This window comes from Mytilus californianus, unplaced genomic scaffold (assembly GCF_021869535.1).
Source record: "Mytilus californianus isolate M0D057914Y unplaced genomic scaffold, xbMytCali1.0.p SCAF_5, whole genome shotgun sequence".
Lineage (NCBI taxonomy): Eukaryota > Metazoa > Mollusca > Bivalvia > Mytilida > Mytilidae > Mytilus > Mytilus californianus.
The window spans coordinates 63115588-63142360 of NW_026262701.1; the positions used below are offsets into that span (position 1 = coordinate 63115588).

Below are 26773 nucleotides of genomic sequence, written 5' to 3' on the forward strand. Positions count from 1 at the left end.
ATTAACTTCACTTCAAACGTTGTTACATATCCTAAGATCGGTAGAATATCACACAAGGGCCATTCTAGCATGACAGTCCTCGCAAAGTATTGATCTTCAATACTAATTCGAAAACGTATTTACAAAAACAAATCAATGGTTATTGGCGATACAGTTATCACCAAACCCTTTAAATCCAAATTGAAGAAACGAAAACAATCAAAGGAAATGGCACGCACATTGACTATATATATATATAAATATATACTGTTATCGTTAAACTTTAACGACACTGTTGCAAATTGAAATTCAGAATATTCCCAATAATTGGCGACACAGTTATCACCAAGATAATGTCTAAATCACATACACGATGTAGATATAATACTAGGATGATCAGTCGAAATTATTTCACCAACGGCGGCGGCCGTGAAACTAACAATTCTTACGCTTTTTGTGATAGTTGTGATAATGTCCTCCATTGCGCTTTTTGTGAGGGCTCGCCAACTAATTGAACTAAATAAAGAAAAGACTAATTTCCATTATTTTTCTTTCCCAAAATTCGTTTCAACTTTTCGGATTTGGCATCTGTTGAACTTTCAATGTCATTAACAATAACGAAGTGTTCGTCTCTGAAACGCAATGGTTTTTTAATTGTTCTTGTAGACCTCCTAACATGAGGCTCAACAATGTCAACACTATCGAACTATTGTTTTTCAATATCGTCATCAACACTACAACTGTTATTTTGATTTTCTTCTGACTCTGTACCCTCAACATTTGACGGCGCTAAACAGTGTGCAGGGTCAGGTGCTCGGATATGCGCTATTTTAAGTCTGTTAATGTGTACGGGGTCTTTCAGCTTTTGTTTTTCCGTAGGATCCCGTAGTTTGATAAGATGTGAACTCGGAATGTTGATAATTATATACGGACCCTCAAAATTTGGCTGAAATTTTCTTCCTACACCGGTAGGTTCACGTTGTAAATAAACATTGTCACCAATTGTTAATTTTAAATTGTTAGTTTTCAAATTCTCATTTTCCTCCATTTGTAAACCGGATGCTATAGCATTGTTTGATATTATTTCATCTATTGTATTTAATTTACAAGTTAGTTCGTGAAAATACACAAAATATCTTCAGGTATGTCTTTAAAAGATTCTCCGTTAAAGCGTTTAAACGGGAAATTTGGGCGTTTCCCATAAAGTATTTCAAATGGAGAAAAATCAATGCTGTTGTTTACAGACGACTTCATTGAGAATACCACTTAATACAGTTCGTTTTCCCATGGTTTTCCTTTTAGAACATGAGAAGTTAAATGTTCAGCTAACGTTCGATGTTGGCGTTCTCACGCCCCTAAGCAATTATGGGCAAATGCTGGCGTGAACTCTTGCGTAACTTCAAGCAATTTACATAACTCGGCAGTAAATTTATTGGTAAATTCACTACCACGATCCGATATCAAAGTCTGACAAACTCCATAAGTAGTAAACATCCTGTATATTGCTTCACATACCGTTATTGCATCTTTATTTCGAAACGGGTATGCAAACAATAATTTGGTGAACATATCAACCGCTGTAAAAACAAAGGTATTTCCATTAACAGAAACTGGATAAGGGCCACACAGGTCCATCTGCCACACCTGAAATGGTTCGTCCGGCGTTGGGAAAGACACTATTTCCTGCTTTGTTTTTTTATTAGAAACCTTGCGAATTTGGCAAAGGTGACATGATTGCACATAGTCTGGAATAATTTCCCCCATTCTGGGAAAGAAAAAGTGTTCTTTTGCCCTTTCCAAAGTGTTGTTAATGCCTAAATGTCCGCCAAGTGGTAAATCATGAACAACTTTTAGCACAGTATTAATGAGCACCTCGGGTATAAAAATCTGATAATGATCTATCATTTTGTTGCGTTTAGCTTTAGCGACTCGAGAATGAAATAGGACTTTGTCAATCAATGCGTAATCAGATGATTTTAAAAGAACTCGCCAAGCCTCCTTTTTGAGATTCGGGTAAGGTGTCATTTTCGAGATAGTCTATAATTTTTGTCAATGTAATATTCTGACATTGTAGTTGTTTTATTTTTGCGCTAGAAATTGACAAGATTTTCAAAAACAGATGCTGTTAGAGTTTTGTCAACGATTTTGGTATCTGACTTGTACAATGTTTGACGCCGTTTCGACATTTTTCTCACTGATTTTTTTCTGATATTATTGTCGCTTTCATCTGTATCGGCATCATATGGGTCGCTTATAGTTTTGTCTGCGCCATGCACATTGTCAGATAAATGGTCTGCTTGTACATCGGCAATTTTGAAGCAAAAAGTTTTGAAAAATTTTGACCGTTTGGTAGTTTGACTTTACCGCAAACGTCTCCGACGAACGGAAAAAACAAGTCATCTTCAACTGGGCTCTTTACGACGTCCGCTTTGCTATTTTCGTACCTAGATAATGCATCGGGAACTTGCATGTCGTCTGCCTTTTTGTACACGATTTCAAACGAGAATTGCTGAAGTATTGACATCCAATGTTCGTAAATTACCCCTTTAAACTGCTTTTAGTACAAGGGTTTTAATGCTTAATGGTCACATTCAGCTATAAAAGAATTCCCACGCAAATAATCCGCACAATCAAGTACCGTAAATTGGGAAATTTTGGCGTCGGGATATTTTGGCGGTTTTCTCTCGAAAGCCATGTGTTTTATTTTGGTGTGTGTAATTTTGGTGCTTCGTCCAATTGTTATGTTTAATTTTGGAACAACAATAGTGAGCAAGCTCATTCATATTTGCCTTTATTTACCCGTTTATTGACAAAATATCATTGAATTTCTCAAACTAGAAACACGACAAAGTTAACTTAATGAAGGAATCGGATACGGATGCAATTGCAAATAATTCCGTAAATCGTGGTTCAAAGCTGAAAGAAAATATGAAATAAAATCTTAAACATTAAAAACACTTTTTAAATTCATTTTTTACAAATATCATATGAAATAAATTTTAATCATCTCTATTGCAGTACATGTTAATCTATAGACGATCAAGAATTTAAATTTTAATCCTTATACCTCTGGCAGTACATGTTAATTAATTGAAGATAAAGGATTACAAAGAGTTTTGATATTATAATTACCAATAACGGTGTCTAATCAGCAATAACCTGGCATGTTTATGACATGACTGTGTGAATAAAAATTCATGTGTTTTCTTTACAATTTCAGAAAATTGACAATTAAGTAAAAATTATATAGTGTTGTTGTCAAATTCTACCAGTTATTTATTTGCAGATTTGGCTATGTGTAGAATTGTAGGAAATATACGGAAGATATAATAGCATAAAATATTTTCCCCAACAATTAACAATACGATCTTGTCTTACCGGTACGAGATTTTGGCGTTTCAATTTTAAGTGTTTGCTTTATTTTCGTGTGTTTAATTTTGGCACTTTCATTGGAGGCACCAAATAAACCAAAATAAAACTACAACCAAAATAACCCAATTTACGGTATGCTCACGACCATTCCTACATTCTAACTTTGTTGGACCATAAGATTGTTGCCATGGACTCAAGGATTAGAGCCAAACCTAATAATATGTGGTTTTTGTGTTTTGTCATTTGGGTCAAGCTGATATAACATATATCCAATACCTCTTGCTGATGAATTACACTTAAGCGAAAAGTCGGATCGAACTTTGGAAAACTAAGTATGTCGGAATTCACCAATTTATGTTTCAAGTCTTTACATGCAGTTTTTTGTTCATTACGCAATTTGAATGTCTGCTCTTTTTTGAAAAGTTTGAAAAACAAGTGCACTATAATTCGGTATGAATTTTCTGAACCAGTTAAATAAACCCAATAATCGTCTTAATTCCTTGATATTCTTTGGTCGTGGATAATCTGAAATAGTTTACACGGTCGGGTGGCGGACGGATTCCGTCTTTCGAGATGAGATGTCCGAGAAAAACACAAGACGATGCTGCAAAGGAGCACTTTTTTTGTCCTTATTTCAATCCTGCAGCACGGAATCGTTGAAACACTTCCTTCAAATCTGATAAATGTTTTCCGAATGTGTCGGAAAAAACCATGACGTCGTCCAAATAGCAGAGACAAGATTCAAATTTCAATCCTTGCAAGACCTTATCCGTAAGCATTTGAAATGTATTTGGAGCAGTTTTTAAACCCATTGGTAATCGTCGGAACTTATAAGTACCAAAACATGTATTGAAAGCTGTATATTGTCTAGAGTCGTTTGAAAGTCCCATTTGGAAGAAACCTGAAGAAAGATCAATTGACGATGTAAAATTAGGTATAACTTTGCTGAACGATTCGGTTAATTCTTGTAAGTCTGGTATTGAATATTTGAATTCCCTAGTTTGTGAATTTATAAAACGAAAATCGCAAGAAAATCGGAAGTCTTGGGCGCATGGTTCAGCAGTATTCTTGGATCGCTTAGTGACTAGTACAATAGGACTAGTAATTAACAAATCTTCTATTTCGCGCACAGGAGCGATTATACCTTGTTCTAAAAATTTGTCGAGATGGTCTCTCAAATTGTCCTCTTATAAGGGGGGAGGCGATAGGGCTTCTGATGTTTGTCCGTCCGGTTTCAGTAAAATAATATGTTCCACCACACGCGTGAAACCTAAATTTGGATTATCGTCCGTGACAAAAAGATCTAGACAAACACGCAAGTTTATCTAATTCAGTTTCTTGTAAATTTTCTGGTAACGTAAACAGGGACTTCACTTTTGAATAGTCGGGTTTCGAGCGAGTAAATTGTGAATGAGGTGAATCAATAATGTCGGAAACTTCTACATGCTGTACTTCCGGTATAGTATCTGAAAATGATGTACATTCATATTAATTATTTAGTACACTAAATTCTGCTACTGTACGGCCTTTCGGAATAACGACATTCTCACTTGTTGGATTTAAAAGTTTTACCGGAACTTTCCTATTGTACGGTACGGTTACAACAGATTAAGCTACGAGCAAACTTTGCTACATGAAAAATTGCTTTTGGAGCACACAGCTTGTAATCCCAATGTACATGATTCAATGTAATTCGGTACCCTAGCCCAAATAATAGTTTCAGTATTTGGTTCAAGACAAAGTCGCTTATGGGTTTGAACATTTGCGGTATTCAATTGACATAACATCTTACTAAAATCTAACACAACACTGTTTTTCATCAAATAATCCGTCCCGAGAATGAACGGATGTGAAGTCACTGGGAGAATATATACATTCATACCAATTTCACCTTGCTTCTCTATGTACAATTTAATGTTTGCTTGTCGGAAACATAATCAAATAAAGATTTTGACATGATATCAATGGAACTGAGTCAAATAATGCAGCCATTTTAAGCTGATCGAAAAAAACATTTATGTACAAAAATTTATGTTTCTTTTGTGAACTGAAGTCTATAAAGGCACTCTCAGAATCTATCCCGGACGACCGTGCCTGTCTCCCGGGTTCGGTTGGTTTCACAAAGCAAAATTTGTGCAGACATTCGCTGTATGTCACTCCTGCTGGCACAACTGACATTTTGCAGTCGACAAATTTTGGCCCATACCGTTCCAATAACATTCACGCTGTCGGTGACCTATACCTTTACATTTAAAAAACGGTCCGGAAAAATTATTGCGATCATGGCTAACTTATCGGCCATTCGCTGGATAATTATTACGATCATTGGTAACTTGTCGGTCATTCGTCGGATAATCATAATTGCGGTCATGCGTATTTTGTCGGTCATTCGCAGCTTATGGCTTATTCTGCACATTCATGTCTGATATAAGAGACATTAATGACTGTATTTGATCCTTCATTTCGGATATTTCAGATGAAGCGGCTGCGGGAGCCTGCGGAGAACGTTTGTCGGATTTCATTTCCTTTTGAGCTTTAACTAGCTCACTTAACTCCTGAATTTGCTGTCGCAAATCGCGCACTTCAGTATATTGATCATCTGCAGTTCTTCTATTATCACGAGATTTGTTTTTGAACAATCCTGCGGCATTTACAGAGTCAACGTGTTTTCTGTAACCATAGGCTTCTGCCATTTTTGCAGAAGCGAGCAGCGAGCGCGTTTTGCATATAAATTCAGTCAAAAACGTGTTACCATTATCTTGAGGATACCCGTGAAATTCGGAACACTTAGCCAAACGTTCCATTTTATAATTTAATGAATGTGGCAGCCATACGCCGACGCTAGATTCTGGTTGAAATGATATTCGTGTAGGGGGGACTACTTCTTGGATATTAGCAGTCCCAGAAAACGAAAATTTAAATGATGGTCTAACTGCTGTTGAATGAGTTATAAGCGCATGTAATGAATCATGTGATGGAGTTTGAAAACAAAACAATTTAGTTTGTTCATGTTCTTTCAAAAAGGAATCGTTTAAAAAAGAATTTGAAGCCAATTCAATTTGTGTAGAGTCTGGCCCGTTTTGGATTGATTCAACCGTAAATAAAGACGAGTTGGTACCGTTACTCATACTAGCAATGCGAGTTATAATCACAGAATTTGGCACGACTGTTCTCACCGAAAAAACATTTTTCTGAACATGGCAAGACTGTTCTTATCAATCATAAATCTAGAAAGCATACATTCACTTTATTTATAGCTCAAGGAACAATGTAAGCAACGAATACAATCACTTTCTGTACAGTTGTATCAATATCATATAGTATATACACACAAAAGTTGACTGTTTATTCTGCACAGTCGTTGACAACCCGTCGACAAATTCTCAACAGCCAAAGTAGCAAGGGCTGGGATACGATGAATACCGTCACTATAGAATGTTGTAAATCTAAATGAGTATCTCGCGTGATTACTCCTAGCTTTTCTCGTATTTTCAATATCAAGAGAACATTTTGGGTATTCTTTCCTGTAAATGAGATTTGTTTCTCTTACAAAAGTGTTAACGACTCCTATTTGCTCATTCACTTAACTTGTCATCTTGTTTATATTAAGGATATTCACAACCTTTATATTTGTTGCTTTCAAAAATTGAATACGGGGGTACAGTCGAACCTGTATTAAGCAGTCACTCTTGGGGAGTATCAAAAGAGACCGTTAAAGAGAGGTGACCTTTTAAATTAGGTTCCGAAAAAAAATTCTTATTCCGACATCGACTGTAGTCGGGATCGGGGCAAATTGTTTTTCTTCAATACCACGTGTTAAAAAAAATTGTACAGATCACAGCCCTGTAAAATGTCTCAAATTCACAATTAATTTAAGGGACCTCCACCATTCTGTATCCTTAAGGGATTTTTATATGTTAAGGACACAAATAAACACGAATAAAATTGTTTTGTTGTAATATTTTGCACTCAATAAAAATAACGTCATCTACCCGCATTGACAAGAAATAAGAGAGAGAGTAATTATCAAACCGGATACGGAATGACCCTTTCCTATTCCTGAATGATACAGGTACCAGACTGGGAACTAGCAACCTTTATTAATAACGAAAATTAGATATACAACAGTTGCAATTGATTACAAGATTTTAGCCCGAATTATGGCCAATAGACTGAAACTAACATTTGCAAAGATCATATGTAATACGCAAACTTGTTCTGTAATAGGTCGAGATATATTAGACACTGTATGCAGTATACTTAACAATATCGATTTAATAGACGAAGAAGATTTAGAGGCTTATATTTTAAAAAAATGGTCCAAGAATAGGCATTTGATAGAGTAAGACATGATTTTTTATTTTGTGTTTTAAAATTTGGTTTTGGAGAAAGATTTAGTAAATGAATAACATTTTTCTATACGAATGTTAGAAGGTCTGTGAAGTGTAATGAACATTTGATCCTATATTTCATCTTTAAGGTAGATAGGGTGTCTTCCTCCATCTTGGATTTTGAAATACCATAAAACAATCGGTTTAGATCTTTAAGAAAATGTGCAAATTTTGAGAGTAGTAAGTAATTCATGTGTAAGAATTTTCATTTCAATATAGAAAATGACATGTTTTATCATATTTATGGTTGTATTTTACAAAAAAAATGAAAACGTTTGTTTAATTCAATTTTTCCAACTTTATCACATAAGGGGAGGCAACTCAAATGTAAGGGCAGATATTTCAGATAAAGTTATTTTTACAATAGAATGTGTTAGGAATTTACCTATTTTATTATGTAGCAAGAAAACGGGTCCGGTGACCCCATTTTTTCTTTTTCTTATCTGAAAGCATAATATTTGAGCTATCTTCTCATATTTTATCTAAAAATTCTATGGTGTAGTTTTCGTTTTATGGCAGAAAATTGGGTTTTCCATGCATAATCTATACAAAATCTGTCAATTTTGCACAACCTGTAGCGTGAAAATAAGCCCCGTGACCCATTCTTTTTATTATTTTTTTTTTAAAAACCATGATATAAAATACATTTTGGCAAATTATTAAACAATTCTATGGATTGTAATTTAGACACTCCATCTACCTTAATAACGGAATAACGGAATAAAACAGGGATGTCCTTTACAGGCTAATATCACTTGTAATTTAACAAAAGAAATGTAGAGAAGGTAAAAATGGCCAAGTTGGTATATTTGAATTGTTTACATCTGTTTCTATGGGCTTTAAAACTTTAATGTAGGTGCATGATTTAGGATTTGTTGCATCTTATATACGTGTTTTACTTAAATTATAGTATGGAGCTTCGAGATATTTGTAAACTTTTGAATTAATGACAAATTAAATTTTCACAAAACAGTCGATTGTGGTAGGTGCAAATACATGGGGATCTTTTTTGTGCATAAGCATAATTTCAGTCGAAAAAAATTCCACAGAAAGATAAAAGATTGGTCTTTTTAAAGCTTTACCTTTCACCTTTGCCCCTGGCAACAGTTTTTGGGAAAAATCCTAAAAATGGGCAATAATCTCACCGAAAAGAGAAAGTTATGTTCAAGCGTGTTTGAGTTGACTGTTTTGTCTTAAAAACGTATAAAGCATAAATATTTGATAAATCATTTCGCTACAGTATATATTTAGGCTACAGGTTGATATGATAACATTAAAAATCCAAAGTACCAAAAAAATGAAATATATGGCTCAAGTGAAATACCTTAAAGTTTCAAATGAGTCATAGCAACAGAGTTGGTGTGTTTGAATAACATTTGTTTTATTAAAAGCACGTGACGACATAATTTTCTTGTGGATCTTTTTTGTACATAAGTTCATAAAAAAAACAATCTTTGTGTGTGTTATCAAGGGTAATTAGTCTTCAAACTCTGAAAAATTTTAGTCTGCCACGAAATATTTCATTAAATTTTTTTAAAGTGTTTTTGTACTATCGAAAATTCCCCCTGATAACCGATCGGAAAATAGTTTTAAGTGGATTAAAGGCCTTAAAGTACATCAAATTATGCTTAATAGCTAGTAGATACATTTGTCTTTTAAAATACATGGAATTTTAAGACTAACCATATGGCTTATGAAACAATTACTTCCGAAAAATCTAAAGGTGGTTTATATTTTCCAGATATAATGCTTAAATGTTTGTCTTTAGGCTAAAATTGCTTATAGACTATTAAATTCGGATTATTCTGCTCTGTGAATTTTTTTTACATATTTCTTTTCGGAAACAGAAAACATGAAATTTTATTGGAAATCATTGGAAAAGAAATTTTACTTTACGATTTCAAACAATCTTCTTATTCCAAATTTCCTTTTTCGTTCGAGAAATGTTGCTTACATGGAATAAAATGAAAATCAACATGTACATGTATGTTTCCTTTGAAGCTAATGAAAACAATATTCACGAGATACCATTATTTTTTAACTCCAGTATAAAAAGAGAAAGTAAATTATTAAATCATAAACGTTTCATTTGTGCAGGTATAACAAAAGTTAAAAATTAACATATGAAGTCATTCCTGGTCTTATGAAATTTATTGTAATCCATGATATTTTATCTGAGAAAGATCCTGATCTGAAAGATGTCTGCAGCAAATTTTATAAGAATTTGCTCGTCAGTTTGCCGCCTGAATGGGTACATTTCATCACTGAAATAACTGCAGATTGATTTTTTTCTTTTTCTGTTGAAGATAAACAAGTTTCTATGACACAAAGTACTCGAACATTTTATGATCTCTTAATAAAACTTGTTTCAAAATCTCCTGTATCAAAATCTTATTATTTGAAAAGTATCTAGAATTAGAATTTTCAAAGTGTTATATTTTTTCAAATTTACATATCCTTCCTGGTGAATGCTAAGAACTGAATTTTCAAATTCTTTATAGAACTTTGTTTACTAAAGTTCAACATTTGAAATGTAACATGTCTGATAATAACGCATGTCCGGTGTGTAAACAATCTAGAGAAGATTTAGAAGATATGTTTATTAACTGTGTCAATCTGTCGTACTTCACTGATTTTCGGAAAGATTTTTTGATAAATTGTATGTGCAATGTTGAAAAACTTTTGTAAACACGCTCGATTTTGACAAAACAATGCTGATTGGTTTTTTTTTTTGAAGAAAAGAAAAGGTTTTATTTTTATTTCTCAAATTTTATTATGAATGTACCAAGATTTAGTATCTACGAAAGAAGAAATATCGTATTTTTAGATCCTCAAGGTAAACTCATTTTAGTAGAATATTTTAAAACATTGTTAGATAAATACATCTCTCACTTTTTTATCTTTTAAATCTGAGAAAAGAACATTTACTATTGGAAAAACATTTTATACTAGACAATCCCGTTATTAAAGTAACAGATAATCATGCAGAGATATTGTATTAATTCTAAACTATACATGTACTTACAAAATTATCACATTTAAACTTTTGTAGAATTGCTTTTGGTATTGTTTTAATTGACTAAATGTAACTGTTTGTTTGTGACATCAGGTACTGTCTGGTGAATTTTTATTGTAAATATTTGAATATAATTTTATCATGAGAAAAAGTAGTTAATCTACTGTTTTACTAGCCTGCCAACACGGCTGTAAGTTCGAACCCCGCACGTGGCCTCAAAACAGTTAATAGTGCTGAAAGTGACGCTTAACATCTTAATTTGTTTGTTACCTCTTTTAGTTATCTATCAACCAATCACGCAAATTAATGAAGTAGCGTAACCAATGCCATTTGTATTTGTCCAATATGCTCTTCTTGAATTTGTATATAGAAACTTTTTTTCCGTTTTTTTTTCTGTTTTTATAAATCGCATTAATTGTAGAATCTGCAACCCGTATTTGACTCTTTAACAGTCTCGCAGAAGCGCAAATACATATAATGAAATTTTCAAATTCAGCAAGGATATGACAATAATCATCCACTTATACAAACAGAAACGCATTAAAACGTATCGAAATGAAACAATAAAAAAACAAAGGCAAACAAAAATTTCGACCAGCAACGCACCATAACAGACGTTTTTCTGTGAAATTAGTCCAAGACTAACAAAATGGAATCTATTTTATATGGAATAAGCAATTAAACTTGATAGTTATTGTACTAGTTCAATATTCCTTCTAACATTATAAATTATCTAATCATCCCATGTATTTGAACGGCTTACAATGCGAATTTTGAAAATGAGCATCTAAATAATCCGGTTAACATGCTCGTCATTTCGCGGGTGTCTTCTACCATGTCTACAATTTTTTAAATTGTTAACAATATATTTCATTTATGATTGGTTTAATAAAGTATTCGTATTCGAATTCGTATACACTTCTACATATGTGTGTGTGTGTGTGTGTGTGTTGCGTTCGACTTCTTAACCGTATGCATGAAATATGTGCTGCGTATGCATATGCAGTGTGTGATCCGTGTACGAATGACTTGGAATTTTATCTATTCAGGGAATGCACCTCTCTCTCCAACGAAGTCAGATTGCCTACATATCAAGGTGGTTCTCTCTTAAGTTTCGTAATACAACTTTTGTAAAGCTCACGTATGCATATAAGGTCCATTTGGTGATTAAGTACGTGTCATTTCATAAAAATAAATGTCTGTGATTTATTAGCTTCGTTCTATGCTGGGTCCGGATTTCATTCCTTTAAGAACAGAAACAGCATATTTCGTTTTAGCAAAGATTGAAATCAGGTCCTTAATTGAATAAAAATTCGTAAGGGTTCCGAGGAACCCAGTGTCTCGCCTACTTTTGCTGTTGTCTATGTTTTCAGTGTGATAGGGGAATGCACATAATAGATTTACAGTTAATGAAATAAAATGTTTGAAATGTATGAAAAAGTTATGCTTGTAAAAAATGAATACAGTATGCAATCAAATCTATAGATTGTCTGGAAGACAAAAGTCGCAGGCTGAACAAAAATCGGGAAAAAATTATTAAAAATTATCCTCTAGATACTATCTTTTGATTATAAGAAGCTTCTGTCCAAGTTTGGTAAAAATCCAGGATGGTTTATGAATCTAATAAATGTTTTAAAAACTTTAACTGCAGACTGTATGTAATGTTAACTGGAAGAAAAACTAAGTCTATTTATAAGTAATATACGGAAAAACAGGAAATAAATTTTTACAAAATTTCCTTCTAGATACTAGCTTTTGATCATAAACAAGCTTCTGTCCAAGTTTGGTACAAATCCAGGATAGTTTAAGAAAGTTATTAAAATTTTAAAAACTTTAACCACAGAGTGAATGTAATGTTAACTGGCAGAAAAACTAAGTCCATTTATAAGTAAAATACGGATAAGCAGGATTTTTTTTTACAAAATTTACTTCTGGATACTATCTTATGATCATAAACAAGCTTCTGTCCAAGTTTGGTAGAAATCCAGGATAGTTTAAGAAAGTTATTAAAATTTCAAAAACTTTAACCACAGAGTGAATATTTGTGGACGCCGCCGACGACGACGACGCAATGTAGAATCGCTATGTCTCGCTTTTGCGACAAGAGTCGCAGGCTCGACAAAAACCACTCATATCTTCCTTTCTTTAAAATATTTTCCAAGTCCCCTATTTCAGAGAAAGAGAGAGTTAAATTAGCAAACAAACGAGTACTGCCCATAAAAATAACATCATATTTGTTTTTGAGAATAGTCGAGATTAGATTTATAATACAAAAATTACTTAGATTCACACAAAGAGATTAGTAATAAAATTTCATTTTCTCCCCATATTACTGACTTTAGCCAATTTGAATAAAAATATACGAAAATTTGTGTTTTCATGTAGATATAGAATATGACAACAGAGTCATATTGTCTGGTAACTATTTTCTGATTTGTTGGTTTTTTTATGCCCATCAGAACAATGAGGAGTGAATTTTCCGTATTTAGAATAAATGCTTAAAAGAATAAAAGATTTGGTATTTGATTTGGAAACCAAGTATTATAGAGCTAAAAGTCAAAAAAGAAAATACCAGGCAAATGAACATAATATAGCAAAGAAAAATGCTAACTCACAATTTTTTCAAAAAATCAGGGCCTAAGTAGATTACACTTTTACTGATCAGTAACAGTTACTTTTGATTCAAACTATTTAAAAGATAAAGAATGAATATTTTCAGTTTATAAAATGCAGATCTTTACAAAGATAACATTTTTTTTATGCAATAAACAAGTTGATGTATGTTATGTAAATGCAAGTACAAGAATGCATGTATCTGCGTGTATACAGATGTGTGATTGTTCTTTTCCAATTATTGTCATAATGTTGATATGCATATACTATATATGTTTACAATAATAAAATAATGTAGTCAATTATTCAATATTTGTTTTATTCATCAAAACGCTTATCACCCTAGTCAGACGGTGATGTAAAGGGATTATAAAAGCCTGAATACTGAAAAAAAGACACAAAAAATTGGTATTATTGCCAGTGAGACAACTATCTATCAGACACAAACTGACGTAGAAGTTAACAACGATGGGTCACCGTTTGACATTTGATTATTAACAAAACCTATACCACATACCAAGTTGTAAAAGGCCGCGAAATGATTCAAACGGGGTTTAATAAAGTATTCGTATTCATATAACGCCTGATCTATGTACAAAACAATAGACGAAAAACAAATATGATATACAGCAACAAACGACAACCACTTAAATACAGGCTCAAGAATTGGGACAGGCACATACAGAATGTAGCGGGGTTAAACATGTTTGCTGGTGTCAAACCTTCCCCTAACCTGGGAAAGTGGTGTAACAGTACAACTTAAGAACAAACTATAAATTCAAATGAAAAAGGGCTTAACTCTTCAGGTCGATACAAAGCGCAAAAAGACACAAAGTACAGGTCTGAGAGTACTCGTAGTTGCTGAAAGCTAGTTTAAAGCCAATAACAACTTATAAAAAATAAAATATCAATCAGTACACATCCAACATCCAATGGTTTTAGCGTAAAGCCGTCATTAACAGTCGGAGAAAAACATGACCTTGTGCAATGCCAAATTATAGGCATCGACAGATTGTAGGACCGTGAATGTAGATTTGTTTATAACATTAATATTCAGTTTTGTTTTAATTTATTGATAAAAAAACTCAATACTTATACCGATCAAACAATATTGAAAGATCTAATTACAGTGCTGAATTGGTAACCTTTTAGAATAAGTTTATCTAAAGGATCGATAAGTTTACCCGGATCGTATCTAAATTTACGGGCTCGGTAAACAATATCATCGTAAAAATTAGGATGTGCTAAACACCGTATGATTGAGCCAAAGAAACACCACCGTCAAAGAAAGGAACATTAACAAGAGGGAATGGAAAATTGTCCCTTTTGTCATAAATTTATGTACAGAGTTTCCCGTGTGAAACTGAATAAATAATTCTTAGAAAGGGCAATTATTCTTTTTTATATTAAACTTATTAAATAAGTTACCTTGGGTAAATTTCCGTAGTACATGTATATATAGAGAATTCTTGGTGAGAATCTATCGAAAAGATATTATCAAGGTAACGATAACTGTTATTTAAATTTCTGTACGCCATCTAAGGTCAAAACCAATCCAGTCCACAGGCAGTGACTTTTGACTTTTCAAAACCTTTTTAAAAATTTGTCTTATTTTTTATGTTCTCGATAGAATGACACTTATATTAACGAAATCAAAATATGTCATTTTAACACTCTCGTTTTATGATTAAAAGATGCATCATGATCACTGTGGTAGCCGAAAAAACTATAAAAATTAAACATTATTTGCAATATATTTTTGCGTTTGTTGTATGTTTTCACTATTCCAGAAGGGTTTTTCACAATTCGAGTAAAATTCATAAATACCTTGAAGCTCGATAGTTCCTAATGCTCGGCCGAAATAATTTTCTATTAAACATGTGTAATTTCCAGAATCTGTTGTCTTTGCATCCTTTATTTTCAGGTTAAATTCTCCATAACCAAGCATAATACCAGGAATGCTTCGAAAGGAAGCTAAATACTTGGCACTGCAATATAAAACCTGTTTACTTATAATGACTGAATTTCATACCGTACACCGAATATAGTTATATATATAGAGTCTTGCTTATAGTATCTGAGAAACAGGCCTAATTACGAAAATGGAACATAGAAAAGCCAATAAACCATAAAAATGAGGTCAAGTTCATACAAACTCTGCTAGACAAAATGAGCACCATACAATAATCCCATACACAGCATACATTTGACCTATTGCTTATAGTATCCGAGAAACGGAAATAGCCAGGCAAATTTAACATTACTAATGAACAATGAAAATGAGGTCAAGGTCAGATGAACCCTGCCAGACAGACATGTTCACCTAACAATCATTCCATTACCAATTAAAGTTGACCTATTGCTTATAGTTTTTGATAAACATAAACTATGAAAACTTAAAATGTACCAATGAACCATAAACATGAGGTAAAGGTAATGTGAACCCTGCCAGACAGACATGTACACCTTACAATCATTCCAGACACCAAATATTGTGGCCATATTGCTTATAGTATCTTATAAATAGACCAAACTGATTTAACTTAACATTGACCAATGAACCATGGAAATGAGGCCAAGGTCAGATGAAACCTACCAGTCTGACATGTACACCTTACAATCATTCAACAAACCAAATACAGTTGACCTATTACTTATAGTATCTGAGATATGGACTTGACCACAAAAACTTATCCTTGATCACTTATCCATTCAGGTAAGCCCTGTCTGCCGGACATGTAGACTCTGCAAGGATCCCATATACCAAATATAGTTATTCTATTACTCAAAATAAGTGAGTATTTCACCTTACAAAACTTCTTTAAATCTTTTTCAAGCAGTCACTGAACCATTAAAATGAGGTCAAGGACAAAGGACATATGACAGACGGAAACTTCGTTACATAAGGCATCTGCATACACGGTATGAAGCATCTAGGTCTTCTACCTTTTGAAATATAAAGTTTTATACAAAGAAGTTTATGTCGTCTCCGCCGTCACAGCCGGATTGTAACCCCTATGTTTTGCATTCTGCGACTTTTGTCGCAGGCGAGAGAATAACATATACTTCATTTTACTGTAGTTTTCTTTGTTGTTTTTGTGTTGTTGGGTAGTACTGTCTTTGATATTTAGCCCAAATTCCTGTTATTTATCTATACCTGTATTTCAATTATTAATTAAAAAAGAAACTTGAAATATATGGAAGTGTCGACTGTTTCACTGTGAATTTAAATTTCGTCCATCAGTTTTCCTTAGAATGTGATAATGCAAGTTAGGTAAATTATTGAAATTCTTTCTGTTCTTTATTTTGATACGACAGTTTTTATCTTCTAGGCATTCCAAATGCATTTATTTCCAATTGTATATGTATAAGCGTAATAAGACCAGTATTAAATGATGTTTGTTTGACTATGAGCATATTTTCAAAATGTATTTGTACAAGAAAATATCGATATTTTTTGCGTTGGTGTCCACTATTCCGATTTACCTTCACCATGAATACCAGAAGTATGGAAATCAAAAGCCAAATAACACATGAGTGGCCATATGAACAAAAGAATTATAAAAAAGAATCGCTAGAATTGTCTAAGGTCAACTGAACGCACTGAAGGAGTTGCAATCTTTGTACTTGAAGAAAAAAAAACATTCTCATTATCTACAAAAACAACAATACAACATGCATGTCCATAGAAAGATAGGAAAACATAATGGCCCTACGATCAAAATATTGACTGCTGACCAAAACGATGAAAAATATTAAAATTATTAAACAAAAGTATAAAATGTTCACCCTTCAAATGGCTTTTTCTTGAACGCAAAGATTAAAAATTAAATTTAGATGTAACACGTCTTCTGATTGGCTGAAAGTTCTTTGTCTAACAGCTCATAGACATAATTTTGTCATGTGACCGTGACGTCATCAACGTTTTTTCATGATTTACTCCTTAAAAATAGAATTTAGAATTAAATTATAAGGAATGACTGTAATATTTTTTCTGTCTATTCGAAATAACCTACATTTTTTTAAATAACCCGCTACGCGTGTTAGGGAACAACCATTTAACTTCAAAGGGGGGGGGGGGGGGGGGTTATGGTTTTTACCAAAAAAAATATTCTGATCCCCAATTTGATGAAAAAAAAATATTGTGGTCAAGCAGATGACAAAAAAAAATATTATGAATCCAGATTTTCCCCATACCTTATAGTGTTAAATTTTCTTACTCAGTCAAAAAACCGTAACCCCACTCGATTCTCCCCCTTTTGATTTCAATCAATGGAATAACACAAAGTACCCGAAGTACTACAATAAAAATCAATAAATAGTACAAGAAAAACAACAATAAACAAAACAGTACAAAAGTCATGTGTTATTTTCAATGTAAATCTGAATATAGTACTAGTAGTTCAACAAAGACAAAAACAAAAATTACATTGTGTATCGTTTCATACTGTAACAATAGTGCACACGCTGACATGCCTCACCTGCTTAACTGACCATGATTAATCTAAAGTCTTAAAGATAAAGGTTTTACTACAAGTATCGCATAAACTTAACATTATCAATGATCCATGACAATAAGGTCAAGGTAAGATAATCCCTGCCCGACAGAGAAGTACACCTTTGAATCATCTCATACACCAAATATAGTTGACCTTTTGCTTAAAGTATAAAGAAACAGACCAAATCGAAAAACTTAGCGTTGGCTAATGAACCATGCCAATAATGTCAATGTCAAATGAAAGACATGTTCAGCGTACAATCATTCCGTGCACCAAATGAAGTTAACCTATTGCTTATAGAATATAAGAAACAGACTTAACCAGAAAAACTAAACACTGACAAACGAACCATGAAAATGTGGTCAAGGTCAATTGAACTCTGCCAGACAGACATGTACACCTTACAATCATTTCATGCACCACATATAGTTCACCTACTGCTTATAATATCTGAGAAACGGACCTAATCACGTAACTCTTTACGACCTTTCATTTGATATGCGACAAGCATACCTTCTTAAACGTTTCACTGTTCGCACTTTATAACCCTATCCACCTAAATTGTCGAGATCGGAAGTATGATATTTGTAATGTAAACTTGATGATCATTCATTTGATATGCAATAACACCATTTTCTAGAAAGTTTGATTTTTTTTTTGCACTTAATAATCCCATCCAACTCATATTTGGGGAACAGGAATTTGATATTTGAAATATACACATTATGACCTTTCATTTGATATGCAACAACCTTACCTTCTAAGACAATTTTTTTTTTGCACCTAACCCATTTTATTTGGGGGGATGACAGAAATTTTATATTTGAAATGTACTCTTTATTAAATTTCATATGATATGCGACAACCTTTCTATCTTTAAAGTTTTAATTTTTGCACTTAATGACCCCACCCTTCTCTTTTGGATGGATAAGAGGGTTTTAAATTTTCATTTTGGAATAGAGCTCATTTGGATGTTCAATTTCATATGTCACATGACCCCATTTGGCAAAGTCCAAAACATGATGCAATATCAATTTTATAAATAGAACTTATGAAACTTACAAAGTCAATGTAAAATATCAACATTTCAAACTGCTTATTTTTCTTTGTTTTTCATCATATGTTTTTGGTATTTCATCAAACAAATAACCATGTTAAAGTCTTCAATTGCTGAAAGTTCCAGGTGGCTAGCTGTTGTTGATTCAGAGATATATGCCCCCGCTCACAAAGTTTTAAACTGCAATATCTCTAAAACGACAACAGATATCTCAAATCTGCTGAGTGTAAGATGAAGTACAACACTATCACAGAAAAATTGGGGCAATTCCATAGCTCATTAAGGTCACAATGAATATTTAAATATGTGATGCAATACCGAACTTGAGAACCGGAAGTCGTAGAAACATGGGACTACCACCATTCAACTCCGGACCACTTGACCTTTCAAAAGGTCACAAGGTCAAGGTTAGAGTACCCTTTGAAGGTCAAGGTGAAATTTCCTCATGACCTTGACATTGACCTCAAATTGAAGGTCTTGAAATACTGACCATTTTTGTTTTTGCAGTTTATAGTAGGTTGATAGATGTTACCGTTTCAAAGATATACACAAAAACTATACTTTAAAGAACCATCTCGTCGTAACTTTTGAACGGATGGTGGGACAGTTTCGGGTCTGAGTATAAATCGTAGAGCTCTTCGAGGGGAACATTTTATACGTTGTGTGTGTGCAGCTATCTCTTGTCGTTTTCTTAATATAAAAGCTTGAAATTTAAGTGTAAAGACTTTTGCACTCTATGACCTTTGACCTTGGGTGCAAATGAAAGGTCGCATGAGCTGAAGATTATTGGTGAAGGTCCCATGTCTCTTCGACTTCCGGTTCTCGAAATATAATTTTTCAAAACTTGTGTATAATATTTCAAGGGAAATAACTCTTATAAGGGTTGATAACAAAATAATTGTTTATATTTATTAACATTGCCATCTTTTCCTATACTTGTTGCCATTTTCAAATCGATTCTATCTGTAACAATTTTTAAGATATATGCAAATAAAAGACATTTTTCAAGGGGATATAACTCTAAAAAGGGATGATGAAATCCTACGCAGCCTCATCTGGTAACACTTCATGATGAGATCTACCTATTGTCCACATAAGGTCATGATATCTTTAAAAACAACCAGGGGGAGCCATGTCGAAAAAAAAAACAATAAAAGGGAGATAACTTCTAAAAGGGATGATGAAATCCTAAGCAGCCTACTCTGGTAATACTTCATGGTGAGGTCTATTGATGGTCCAATTTGGTCATGATAACTTCAATAGAAACGGGGGGACGCCATATCAAAACTAGAGGCTCCAAAGAGCCTGTGTCGCTCACCTAGGTCTATGTGCATATTCAACTAAGGACACTCTCCAATATTGTAGACGAGAATAGAATTCATGACAAAATCTCTTTTTTGTTGATCTTGTATTGCTGATCCTTTTGTCTGTTAAGTTTCTCTCTATCTTCTTTAGTTTTTGCTCAAAACACAAAAGAGGGTAAAAAAAATCCTCATTCAAGGGCAATCACTCCTATAAAGAGTGACAGTCTACTAACTATATCGGTAAAATTTGACTTGTTTGTAGATCTCGCCTTGCTGATCATTTTTGTTATTTAAAGTTTCTATATATCTATAAGAATTTTTATCATATAAGGCAAAACGCAAAAACACTGGTGAAAATCGTCATTAAAGGGCAATAACTCCAATAAGGAGTTGTCGGACGATTTCCTCCATATTCCTTAATTGAAGATCATGTCTTGCTGATCATTTTTCTTATCTAAGTTTCTATCTTTCTATTATAATTTTTAAGATATAAGGCAAAAACGCAAACAATTGGTTAAAATCGTCATCAAAGGGCAATAACTCTTATAAGGAGACGACGGACGATTTCCTTAATATTGTCTTAATTGAAGATCTTGTCTTGCTGATCATTTTTGCTTATTTAAGTTTCTATCTATCTATTATAATTTTTAAGATATAAGGCAAAAACGCAAAAAATTGGTTAAAATCGTCATCAAAGGGCAATAACTATAATAAGGAGTCGACTGGCGATTTCGACAATGCCAGACTTATTTGTAGATCTTTTCTTGCTGATTATTATTGCTATTTAAAGTTTCTCTGTATCTATTATAGTTTTCAAGATAATAGGCAAAAATGAAAACAAATGGTAAAATTTGTCATTTAAGGGCAATAACTCCTATAAGAAGTCCCCTGACAGTTTTGACATACACGGACAATTGGTAGAGCTCATCATTCTGAACATTTGTGACCATGTAAGCTTTTCTCTATTTATAACGGTTTTCAAAATAATAGACAAAACTTGCATTTTACCCCTATGTTCTATTTTTAGCCATGTCGGCCATCTTGGTTGGCAGGCACCCCGCCTGCCAACCAAGATGGCCAAGGTTACATGACATCGGACACATTTTTCAAATTAGATACCCTCAGGATTGTTGTGGCCAAGTTTTATTAAATTTGGTCCAGTAGTTTCAGGGGAGAAGATTTTTGTAAAAGTTAACGGACGACAGCCGACGGACGCCAATTGATGAGAAAAACTTACTTGGCCCTTATGGCCAGGTGAGCTAAAAATGTTGGAAGAAAAAAAAATCAGGAAAACAATAAGGTCTTTTCTCACGTAGGGGAAAGACCTTAAAAACAGTAAGGTCTTTCCCAACGCAGGGGAAAGACCTTAAAAACTAGTATCTCAATTGTTTGTAAAACAATTGAAAGGTCTTTCCCTTAAATGTCTGATATTTGTAATGCACTCATACGACCTTTCATTTGATATGCGACAATCAAACCTTCTTAAACTTTTCATTTTTCGCACTTAATGACCCTATCCACCTCAATTTTCGAGATCGGAAGTATGATATTTGTAATGTAGAATTGATGACCATTCATTTGATATGCGACAACACCACCATCTAGTAAGTTTGAATATTTGCACTTACTGCATCTGATCCTTATAACTATCAAGAATTTACCATTACTGATTTATTTGGGAAGCTTTATGATTATATACGTGACACCCGTCCATATACTTTCTTAGATAAGTATCTTTATCATAAATGATAGCCAAATCAATTTAACCAAAAAAGCGCGACCATCTGACAACAATTATGTTCATTTTTAAGATCATTATTGATACGTATCGTAACACTAAAGAAGGTAGAATGTTTCCTGTTTTGTTGATTAACAGAAGAAGGCTTTCAATACTGTCATTCACTAATGGATGAAACTCACGTGGTTAAACATCGGTGTGGGTTCAAACTTTTACAATATCATTAAGAGTATGTATGCCCAGAGTAAATCTTGTGTTTGATTAAAGAATAGAGTGACACCCCTTTTAAACTAAAGTAAGAGCATCTGGTGCAGTAAAATTGGTACCGTTTATATTATTAAACAGGAAGGCAATCTGAGTTCTAATCTATTTAAATTTTTTATAAACTTTAAACCTTCCTGATGATCCCGAAAATTTGCCTGATCTAGTACTTGTGAATTCACGACCAGTTCATTGTTTATTAAATGCTGATGGTATTGTCATTTTCTCAACCTCAGGAAAGGAATTCAGAGTAAACTTGATTGATTAAGTACGTATTGCAAAGATTGGTGTTTGAAAATTAGCCTTAATAAAACAATTATAGTATGTTTGTATTTAATAAAACAGGCAGGCATATATCAAGCATAACTTTATTCTAATGATCAGAAATATTTATGTGTGTGTGTGGTGTTTGTGTGTGATGTACACACTATGCTTTTTTTCATATAATATGTTACCTGTGGTGGACTGTTTGTAGTTCTGTCCCATTTAGGTTCCAGTAGGAAGTATTATAAGGTTTTGGCTTCGCTAGATAATGGCAACTTAAATTGACAGTGAATCCCTCTTGAACACTGATAAACTGTTCAAACAATTTAATAATTGGTGGACCTGTAAATATAATTTTAAAAAATGGCGTAGAAAGATTTAAAACAATTTTAACCTCACAATGGGAATATTTTCCTGTTGTTGAAAATCACATTGTAACCTGTGAATGTGAAAAGTTTCACGTCCCCCTCATTCAGTCTTTCACTGACCAATCATACAACATTTCTCGTTTACATACTTATTCGAACGAAACCGTAACGTTACAGCTTGAAAGAGAAAATAGTTATTGCTCCCTTAAAAGGAGTTCACGTAGTTTATGTATCTATTAAATCAAAAGCAACTATGTTATTTTGTTTTAAGTTTTATATATTCTTTTTTCCGTTTCGCACATATCCAAACTTTACGATTCAACAGTTTGGAACCATATCAGTTATGGAGCTGCAGTATGGCGGGTGGGGGGGGGGGGGAGTATTCGTGTATTAAAGAGGCATTAGCTGTGATTTAGATAAAAATTGAAAAACGATTTTTTATTGTTTCAAACATTTATAAAAGCGGAATATTGAAATAATATTTCGCTATTAGCAGTCAGTTTGGTTCAATTTGGTCGAATAAGATCAAAAACATCGCAAATTGTTTATTGGCTAGCAATTTAATAATTCAACCTCATTTGAATCCGTATTCATGTAACCCAAACTTGACCTTTAGCTGGTGATGGGTTACGCATGCCCTAAGCGTGTTCAGTTATCATAAAGAAAAGAATGTCAACATTGAACACTGAAACAAGGGAGCCACCAGAAAAAAACACATTCCTTTGCCTGATTTGGCCTACAAGAAATCATTCATATACAGCTAGCTATATAGTAAAACGATGATTTCATTTTTTAATCTATCAAATGAAGTCTAACAGACCTAGAAAAACGTGCTTGTCCGTCTATTTATATTTTTAAAATAATAATATTTATTTACCAAAGTCATAACATCTATAGGCATACAACATATAAACTACACACAGTATACATAGATAGCAGAAGGTAGTGTGAAACATATTACATGTTAGATCTTAATGCTTGTGCACGAAATATAAATTTACCCAAATTACACATAGGTACTTAGGGACAGGACAATTTTTTTTAGCCCTCCCCCTTTTTTTCCAAAATCCGTTATTTTTTTGTTTTCTATTAATTTCAATTATTTTCGCGTTTTTCTGTATTATATGAACATAAATATACTAGAAATAACTTGTATTTGCTATTTACTATCAATTCCAAGTTTACTATCCACAGCGGTCACTGATATATTATATAGAGAGAAGGTATCTCACTTCGGAAGGGCCAAAAAAAATTGTCCTGTCCCCAAGTACCTATGAAATTACATAGTTCTCTAAGATTATTCGAACTCATTAATTGTATATATTTATACATAAAAGGTTTTCTCCAATAATAAGGTTTAATAAAGTAAGATCTATGACCTTGATAAGAGGGACATTTTAAAATGAAATGTATCTCATCCTCAATGTCATTTTTACAAAAACTACAGAGTCTATTACTTCTTGGAATAGCAGAGTAACGTCCACATTCTATAGCTAAATCATGACTACTAAGTCTTATTTTGGTAATACATGTCTTATAAATAACTGGTATTGGTTTGCATAAGTAATATTGTAAACAAAAATTTTGAACCATATATCTATAACTTGAACATTTAACTAAATTACTCAGTTGGCTGTCAAAATCTTGCTTCAGACAATCAAACAGGCGCTGTTTAATTATCAAGTAAAACGTACTGGAGAGCTTACTATCTAAAAATAAACATTGATTATACCAAATATCACCTAAACCTATACTAAGCAGCTCATTTTTAATAAAAAAAAAAACAATTTGTCTTATTATTCGGACATTTTTGTAAATCATCATATAAAAAATAGTAACAATTTTTCAAAATACAGTTTGTGGTACAGATCAGCTTAAACCAGTATTTAAAAATTCTACATTTTCTGGTGTGCAATAATGACAATCTACCTAGCTCATAATACACCATGACATTACTAGTAGAGCTTTTTACTTTCATAATATTTTTACAATAGCCCAGCTGTATCCTCTCTATAGCTGGTGCCTTATGAGCGCCCCATATTTCGCAGCCATAACAAAGTACACTGTTAATATAAGTATCAAAAAGTGAAAGTAAAGTTACAAAATTCAAATAAATATCTTTTATATTTCTCCTTAAGGCAAAAAGAGCTTTTCTACCCTGTTCTGAAAGTTTCTGCTGTAACAAATTATATTTGCCATTAAAATTTTACAATATACCACGATAACTAAACTTATCTACAACTTCTATTTCCTGGTTATTATAATATCATTTTTCATTGTCATGTATTTTTCAAAACTTTCTAAAAACAATAATTTTCGTTTTTGCTATATTAACACTAAGTGACCATTTGGAGGTATAATCATACAAAGTATCAAGTAACGTTTGTAAACCAGATACAGTTTCTGAAAAAATAACCATATCGTCAGCGTACATTAGTAAAAATAAATTTAGTTCCTTTACCTCATAAAGAATAGAGTCACTATTTATAAAAGCCATTTCACAATCGTTGACATACATTGAAAAAAATATAGGTGATAATACTTCACCTTGCATTAGACCTACTTCATTTGTAAAATACTCAGAATTAAACCCATCAACACTTACACAAGTACTGACATTAGAATACATTGCTTTGTTTCAAAATTTACCTTGAATACCAATTTTTGATAGTTTATACCATAACATATATCTTTGAACAGTGTCAAAGGCTTTCGTGTAGTCTACAAAACAACAATAAAAACGATTTTTAGCTCATAAAGAATTGAAAATTAATGACGCAAGAGCAAAAATAGCATCTACTGTACCAAGACCGGGACGAAAGCCGAACTGAGCATCGGTCATAATATCAAACTTTCCGACCAGTCTATTAAACGTTGATTTAGAACGGACATAAATAACTTTCCGAAATTACTGACTAAACTAATCCCTCTGTAGTTGTTCGGATCAAGCACAAGTGCTTGTCCGTCTATTTATATTTATACATGTACATTTTTGCATTTATGTTTATGTCGGATCGAATGACTATCGGCAGTCTGTGGGGGTAATCTTGATGGTCAATTAAATGGTGTCTAGTCTAAAATACGCACGAAAGGCTGCTACATTATAAAGATTCATGTACTGTCAATTGTTTCTTTTGGATTTTTTTGTAATTTGGATTTACGTTTAAGTAAGTTATGACTCAAATATAAGAATTTAAGTCAAATGGGTGAACATGAATTTGACAGCTAATGTGCCTTTAACACGGTACAGAAAAAAGCGATTGGCTATTCATGGGTGTTGCTTTTTATAGGTGTTGGACGATACACACCAAACATATTGACATTCGGTGGCTCAGGATGAATGTTTGTGAAACAATGGAATAGTGTAGATTTCCAGTGGTGTAGACTCAAAAACGATAGACTTATCTTCAAATTTTTAAGAAGTCAGAACTTTGAACGCACATAGATGTTTTAACTAGAATTATAGAATTATAAAATTCGTCAGCAGATATGATGGTCCTGTATAGCGCCGAAAATGTGGATAAATATAAAAATAAGAAGATGTGGTATGATTGCCAATGAGACAACTCTACATCAGAGACTAAATGATATAGAAATTTACAACTATAGGTAACCGTACGGTCTGCAACAATGAGCTAAACCCATACCGTATAGTCAGCTATAAAAGACCCCGAAATGACAAATATAAAACAATTTAAACGAGAAAACAAACGGCCTGATTTATGTACAAGACAATGAACGAAAAACAAATATGATATACAGCAACAAAGGAAAACCACTGAATTATAGGCTACTGACTTGGGACAGGCACATACAAATAATAAAATTGTTAAAAATATACTCTATGACAGTCTTTTATCAAATTTTAACGATGAATGGTCAGAAAATCTGAAAGAAATGAAAATGGTGGG

At 33.0% G+C, this 26773-nt stretch overlaps 1 protein-coding gene across 1 annotated transcript in view; it reads right to left on the reverse strand.

Moving 5' to 3' along the window:
- The window catches only part of LOC127702739 (fibroblast growth factor receptor 3-like), a 154073-nt gene that overhangs the window by 24980 nt on the left and 102320 nt on the right, over positions 1 to 26773 (reverse strand). Inside the window, exons 4-6 of the mRNA XM_052207044.1 lie at positions 25512 to 25583; positions 22686 to 22836; positions 15199 to 15359 (exon numbers count right to left, since the gene is read on the reverse strand). Of these exons, the coding sequence (XP_052063004.1) occupies positions 15199 to 15359; positions 22686 to 22836; positions 25512 to 25583 (384 nt within the window). The remainder of the gene's footprint in view (positions 1 to 15198; positions 15360 to 22685; positions 22837 to 25511; positions 25584 to 26773) is intronic.